The 7643-nt window shown below is 41.8% G+C and overlaps 1 protein-coding gene across 3 annotated transcripts in view; it reads right to left on the bottom strand.

The window, feature by feature from the left end:
* Positions 1–218: 218 nt before the first annotated feature.
* spns1 (SPNS lysolipid transporter 1, lysophospholipid) overlaps positions 219–7643 on the bottom strand; it is a gene marked incomplete in the record, with an annotated part of 28118 nt that continues 20693 nt past the window's right edge. For 2 of the 3 annotated variants that reach the window (XM_076297612.1, XM_076297613.1), the window contains 2 exon segments: positions 219–1592; positions 3127–3295. In XM_076297612.1, coding sequence (XP_076153727.1) covers positions 1522–1592; positions 3127–3295 — 240 coding nt within the window. 3 annotated transcript variants of the gene reach the window in all.

Raw genomic sequence — 7643 nt, 5'->3', positions numbered from 1 at the left:
TCCTACCTGCTTATACAGTCTAGTGTTTGTTATATCGGCCATTTGCGTCCGTTTATACAATAAACCCTCATTATTGTTAAAGCATTTCATGCCTCCGTCCTCTATCACTGTCTGGTTACCCTAGGCCATGATAAACAGACACATACATTAAGACATACACAAACAAACAAATACAGATGCACAAACACCACACACACAAACTGATAGACAACCCATAATTAAGTTGGACCAGATTTTCTCTTTAATGTGTGTGTGTAAAAAAAGACAGTTACAAAAGAAGATGAAAATACATCTTGTCCACTCAACACCGCCGCCTGTCGTCATTACAAGCGTTACACACACTTCTCTCAGACAGCACTGGCTCTGTGCAGTACACTTGCCTCGGCACCCACGCCCCAACACACACACACGCACGCACGCACGCACGCACGCTCTCTCTTTCTCCATCTCAAACAAACAGAACTGTTAAGATAACACAGACCATTTTCAGACACACATGAAGATGTGCATATCACTCACACTCTCACACACACACACTCACACTCTCTCACACTCACACTCTCTCACACACACACACACACACACACACACACACACACACACTCACTCACTCACTCACTCACTCACTCACTCACTCACTCACTCACTCACACTCTCACACACACACTCACACACACACACACACACACACACACACACACACACACGCAGATAGAGACACAGACACAGACACAGACACACACACACACAGACACACACACAAACTCACACACACACAAACTCACACACAAACAAACTCACACACAAACTCTCACAGAACTGTTAATTTATAGAATGTTAAGATAAAACTATTCCCGGACGCATGCACACACACACAGACACACTCACACTCACACGGTAAGGACGTGGTTCCAATCAGAGGTAGAGTAGCACAGCTAAGAGTCAAACCTTAAAACACATTAAAAATAAAAATAAAATAAAAAACATACTCTCTGTGTGTGTGTGTGTGTGTGTGTGTACTCCGTGTGTGTGCGTGTGTGTGTGTGTGTGTTTTTTAAAGGCGATGTAGTAGTAAAGAAACATTAGTGTAATATAGTGTCTACTGTATAAAAAGGTAAAAGGTTAAAACACACACACACCCTCCCTCAAACTCGCAAGTCCAAATTGCTCTCTTACACACACACACTCTTCCGTCCCTCTAAAATTGGCCCCTACACTCACACACTCTCTCTCACACACACACACACACACACACACACACACACACACACACACACACACACACACACACACCTCACTGGCAGAGTGGGAGACTACATTTCCCATGAGTCACCAGTGTAGCGCCCCCTGGTGGTGTGGACACAGCCAGCACACGCCCCTGGCGGGAAAACCGTCCAATCAGGTGGCTGCCACAACAAACACTCCCCTCCGATTGGCTGAGCGGTCCAGGGGTCCGTCAAACGCTCCAATGAGGATTCCGCTCTCTCAGAGGAGACGGACCCGCCCACATCACTCCCCTCGTCAAATCAGCACGCTGGACACGGGGACTTTGGTGGATCTGCCTCTTTTGGGAACAACAATTGGTGCATCATCTGTCAATCAAGACATAACACGGATCAAACATGAAAATACAATACACAACATAATATGAAGAATACACACACACACACACACACATTCATATTAGAGGGTGACAATTTTTCGGGACTCCCGTGGGTCACGGAGTCAATTTCACTGTTGGTAACGTGACAGGGACGGGACGGGCAGAAATCAACGGGAGCGGGCGGGAGGGGAAAGGAGCCGGAGATTAAATTAAAACATGCGGTGAGTGCACCCAAAGATTGCAGGGCATTTCTAGAAAAGAGAACCACCTACAACTCACAATACGTTTGTTGATTGGCTACTGCTAGCCGCAGAGTAGCCTATCAGAGCAATACAAAGCAGCTGTTCACAAGCCAATCAATCAGCATCAGCGACTAGATGCTACACTGAAAACTGAAGGTGTTTTCTATTGCCATATCAACGTGAGCTAATCGCTAACGTTATAAGAGATGCTAGTTTTTGTAACGGCAGGAATAAACACACATGGTAACAAAATCAATCTAAACATGTGTAGCTTTACTCAACACATTAACACTATGATACAGTGTAATTGTCAAGTTGTATGGCTCACTGTGTTCAAAGTCGATCTTAATAACCCTCGTCACCTCGACTAGCCTATGTGGTGGTTGTTATGGGAAACTAGCTAATAAATGGCAATGTAGCTTTACTGTAGTGAAGTTCGCAAGATTGGAAAGCGGAAATAGCGTTTAGGCCTACATGTCCATTTAAATTATAGCCTTTCTAATGCATTTTTGTGCGTTTTAAATCCGAAATAAGATGGAATGTGAGGAGACTGCTATTAACTTTAAAGAGGCCTATCTACAATTGACGTAAATAAACCTCATGTCCGGTCTATGGATGTCTGCTTTATCCGATTGTTGACAGCAGGGTTTTTTACGGTTTAAAATGATACTTTCTAGATTTTAATGGGGCCATGTTGAAGAGCTGATGTCCGTTATTGCTCGTGCAAATATAAACTGATTCATGTCTCTTGCATTTTGCAACTGTGAGGTCCATGGTAGGCGCCCGACAGAAATATTGTTTAATTTTGCGAGTGATATCCACGCACTGGCGGTGTTCGCTCCCAGTTTCAGAGCTATTTAAATGCAAAAATGCACAGAGGGAGTTCCCAAGCTATATAAGGTATAAGCTAGGCCTATTACACAACATAAATTGTCACTATGCTGGCGACCCAAATAAAATCTCCTACGACCCACCCTTTGGGAACCAATGCTTTAGACAACATAGGGAACGAAACGGGAGTGGACGGGATTCGGGAGCCTTTCTCTCGGGATTTTGCAGGACAGGATTTTTTTTTTTGGGGGGGGGCAGTCACGTGATCGGGATTTGACGGGAGTATTTGTGTGGGCTCGGGATGGGACGGGAGTGAAAATTGATTCCCGTGTCACCCTCTAATACACATACATAACATGACATGAACCACACAAAAAAACATACACATGTATCACCATCACACACACACACACACACACACACACACACACACACAGAGCGGTCACTCACCGGAGGGGGTGTAGTTCTCGGCCAGGAGGCGGTCCTTTTCTATGAAGACGGCGGTGGCCAGGAAGAAGGCTCCGCCCCCAACAGCGATGAATGAGCAAATCAGCAGAGAGAGCTGCAGCGACCGGAACGCCCACATGTAGGACTCCTCCCTCTTCAGAGAGTCCGACACCTACACACACACACACACACACACGTGTTAGTGTGAGCACGTGTGTGTGTTAGTATGAGTGTGTGTGTGTCAGTATGTGTGTGTGTGTGTATAGTGCTGTGTGTGTGTGTGCGTGCGTGTGTGTTAGTAGGAGTGTGTGTGTGTGTGTGTTCGTGTGAATGAGTGTGTGTTAGTATGAGTGTGTGTTAGTATGAGAGTGTGTTAGTATGAGAGTGTGTTAGTATGAGAGTGTGTGTGTTCGTGTGAGTGTGTCTATGTGTGTGTATAGTGGTGTGTGTCTATGTGTGTGTGTGTGTGTGTTAGTATGAGTGTGTCTATGTGTGTTAGTTTGAGTGTGTCTATGTGTGTGTGTGTGTGTGTGTTAGTATGAGTGTGTCTATGTGTGTGTGTGTGTGTGTGTGTGTGTGTTAGTATGAGTGTGTCTATGTGTGTTAGTATGAGTGTGTCTATGTGTGTGTGTTAGTATGAGTGTGTCTATGTGTGTTAGTGTGTGTGTGTGTGTGTATGTGTGTATAGTGGTGTGTGTGTGCGTGCGTGTGTGTTAGTAGGAGTGTGTGTGTGTGTGAGAGTGAGTGTGTGTTAGTATGAGTGTGTCTATGTGTGTGTGTGTGTGTGAGTGAGTGTGTGTTAGTATGAGTGTGTGTGTGTGTGTGAGTGAGTGTGTGTTAGTATGAGTGTGTCTATGTGTGTGTATAGTGGTTTGTGTGTGTGTGTGTGTGTGTGTGTTAGTGTGAGTGTGTCTGTGTGTGTGTGTCTGTGTGTGTGTTCAGGGTATATGCAGGAATCATAGAGTTGAATTTACTACTTTTTACTACCTTTTTTACTACCTCCACAATATTTTTTACTACCAACACGACATCAAGCAGCAGCCCTTTTTTTGGGGGGGGTGGTACCACTTACTATAAGGTATAAATCATAAATATTAGGTACACTAATAATTTCTAATTGTGATCATTAAGTATGGTCATTGTCAATGACAATGTTTTTTTGTAGTGTCGAGGAGTTCAGTTTCAGTTGTCCTTACCTTAACCCTAGCTCTTGAGTTATCCTAACCAGCCCTTAGCCCTAATAAGGTCAATGATAACCTTGGCACAAATGACACTAAAACACCAAACATGTGTTTTAGAACATTAAAAGACACATTAAAAACACCAAACAACAAACACCGACTACCCCCCCCCCCCCCCCCCCCAAAAAAAAAAAAAAAAAAAAAAAAAAAAAAAAAAAACTCCAGTCTAAGGATAGGCCCAGAAATCTATTTATATGGATAAAGCCATTATTATTGGTATGGTATTGTTGTTGCACATTTGACACAAAGCAGTCCGTGAAAACATGCACATCAGTGGACTGCTTTACTGATGCAAAATTGAAAACTATTATTTCATTGCATTACTCAGCATGGATGCACGATGCTTGCATGATAAATACTTCCCAAAACAACAGTTAGGTAGGTAGGTAAGGATGCCATTTAACAGTGTAAATCAAGTTTAATCACAATTTGATAAAATATAGATTCTTTAAGCCATTGATTTGATTCTTTTCAATACTTCAAAATGTGTAGCAATGCGATTCGATGCATTACTGGTCTGTTGTCGATAGGAAATTATAGATTTTGGTTAGTTTTCATGGATTCAAATGCCAATATTATAGGCTAAATTATAGGCCAAATACTGAACATTGACTGTGGAATCAAGTAGGTTACAGAGTTTCTTTCCCCCCCTAAAACCTCCTGTCACTAGATAGATGCTTTCAAATTTAACATGGTTTTAAACTCATATGTTGCAGTTTTCTGTCACTGCAATAAAACTAGCCTATTTGGAATATTTTGTAGGCCTGCTGTTCCTTTCATGAGAACAATTTAACTGATCAAGTTTTCATAGGCTATTGAATGATTTAAATGTGAATGCCATAAACTTAATTCGCCATCAACTTTAGTGTGGTTCTTCACGCAGTTGTCATCTAAATGCAGTGTTTTGTAGGCTATTCAAAGAATTTCACGTTCATCACTCAGTTGTGGTGTAGGTCTGTCTTGAGTGATCGCTGTCCCTTTAAATGTCTGGGACTTTAAATAACGGGACTTTTAAACTGCATGCTGTTTTTGTTGATGCACCGTCTTTGATTCTGTTTTCTACCGTTTTAATAAATGACACGCGCACTTGCGTGGTTAAAACTAAGGAATTGTTTTCACTCATTTTCTTGCAATTAGGGGAGACCGGGGTTGGTTGTCACAATTTTTACTCATGCATGAATTGCTCATCTTCAAAAACTCTTTCAGCAGTAATTCCTACATGAAATGAAAGCTTGGGGTCTTGGCTTTAAATGTGTATAATTTTTACTTATATTGTAACAGGGAGCAATTAACCATCAAAGACACTCTGACACAATGTGACAATCAACCCCATCACGGGGTTGGTTGTCACAGGGTATGGGGTTGGTTGTCCCTATAGAGTTTCAATGGGATTTCAGTGATAAAATGGGATTTTAAAAAATGATGTGTAACTTTTTAGTTTTTTAAGCTAGAAACTGCAAATAAGTTTTAATATAAATACCACCCCTATGATAGTTGTCATCAATGCCCCTTATGTTAAAACAATGGGATTAAAGGAGGTGATCAGTTACTTGAATTGTCTACTGTGTTGAGAAATAAAATGAAATCATTTTCCGTGCTAAAACCTCTTTATTATCATGTAAGTTGCAAACAAAGTTGCAAACACAGTGACAACTGTGTCTCAGTGACAACAAACCCATGTGACAACCAACCCCACAAGCTATGTGACAACCATCCCCAACTGACCTCTTGACAAAGATGTTAACCTAGCTGCCACATGGCTTTAACTTGATAGCTAAAATATGACTCAAAATAAAGCTACTACCTTTGGCTTTTTAATGAGTGTTTTGTTTTTGAACTACTAATATCCTACAAGCTCTCAATACAAAAACAACACCAACATGAAAATGTACTCTGACCCATGAAATTTAAAAATTGTCTCCTCACCTCAATGCTGTGTGTCTGCTCAGCAAAATTCCTAGTGCAAATGAGTAAGCTATCAAAGGGTAACAGTTTGATATCAAAATTTTACCACAGCATCACCTAGTGTGCCTGGAATAAGCAATGTGACAACCAACCCGTGAGACAACCAGCCCCGGTCTCCCCTACGTAACATTAGATACTAGGTCTAGGTTACGTTAAAAAATGTTGTCGGTTACTATGTCAGTGACTAGTTCGAACTTTGTTACTGATGGGATAGGTGGAATTTTATTGCACGGTTCTGGATGATCACAGTCAGATGGCAGCGCTACCGTCAGCTGAACGAAAGCTTACACTAGTCAAGTCCACAGTTGTTAAAACTTCCAGCTGAAGTAGCCTAGTGTAAACTGAGAGAGTTGCCTCCTAACGGAGTGAGTGTAGCCTATATTTTTTTAGCTGCTATCAGAGTGATAGGCTAGCCTAGGCCTACATCTACCGCTCCTTTGCTACTTTTTGCTCCTTTGAACAAATATTATTAGATGAGTGACAGAAGCACCGGACACCGGACCAGCAGGCCCATATGATAAACGCTGCTCTGGTAGCCTGCGGTAGGGCCTAGATGACGTGAAAAACGCGAGAGTCGCCGAAAAGCATCCCTGCATCCCTGGCCCCTAAAAAACTCTTCGGATCTGCACGATTCATATAAGTCGCCCAAAGCAACGTGAAGGAGTCACCGAAAAGTGCGTTGTTTGTATCCCTGTAATATCAACTGAAGCAAAAAGGCGAAAATGTTGTTTGTTGGCGTCGCTGATAGGCTGTCAACCACGGAACTCTACACAGTTTACTTCTACATCATTGCTATCGACTCCGACTCACTCAGGTCCTGTTAGCACATATATCTTTTTTAATTAGGCAAGATGCAGTTAAAACATGTAGACACAAATATTAAGCAAAAAATGTAAAATCATATATTGAGGTGGTGATGAAAAATTTACTACCAAGTCAAATTGCATTTATTACCTTTTACTACCTTTCAAGGGCCTTAATTTTGGTAGATTCTATTTACTACCTTTTACTACCTTTTACTACCGCGCGGACACCCTGGTGTTAGTATGTGTGTGTGTTAGTATGTGTGTGTCTATGTGTGTGTTAGGGGTGTCACGATTCTCCAAATCCTCGATTCGATGTAATTTTCGATTTTAAAGTCACGATTCGATTCGATTTTCGATCTTTTTAAAATATTACTATTAATGCATTCCTTATATGTTATTTACTCTTTTTGGCCTTTTCTTTTTCGGGGGGCTTTTATTTTGAAACCGCTTTGAAACCGTTCCAACCGGTTGTAATGTAAACAGAACTTTAGGCTAAAACAGAGACGTG

The sequence above is a fragment of the Alosa pseudoharengus genome, unplaced genomic scaffold (assembly GCF_046254945.1).
Source record: "Alosa pseudoharengus isolate Yale_2024_CS ecotype anadromous, Long Island Sound unplaced genomic scaffold, YU_APseudo_1.1 YU_APseudo_1.1_scf_21, whole genome shotgun sequence".
NCBI classification, from domain to species: domain Eukaryota; kingdom Metazoa; phylum Chordata; class Actinopteri; order Clupeiformes; family Clupeidae; genus Alosa; species Alosa pseudoharengus.
Note: the sequence above shows the minus strand (reverse complement) of the source record. Positions and strands in the feature narration are given on the sequence as shown.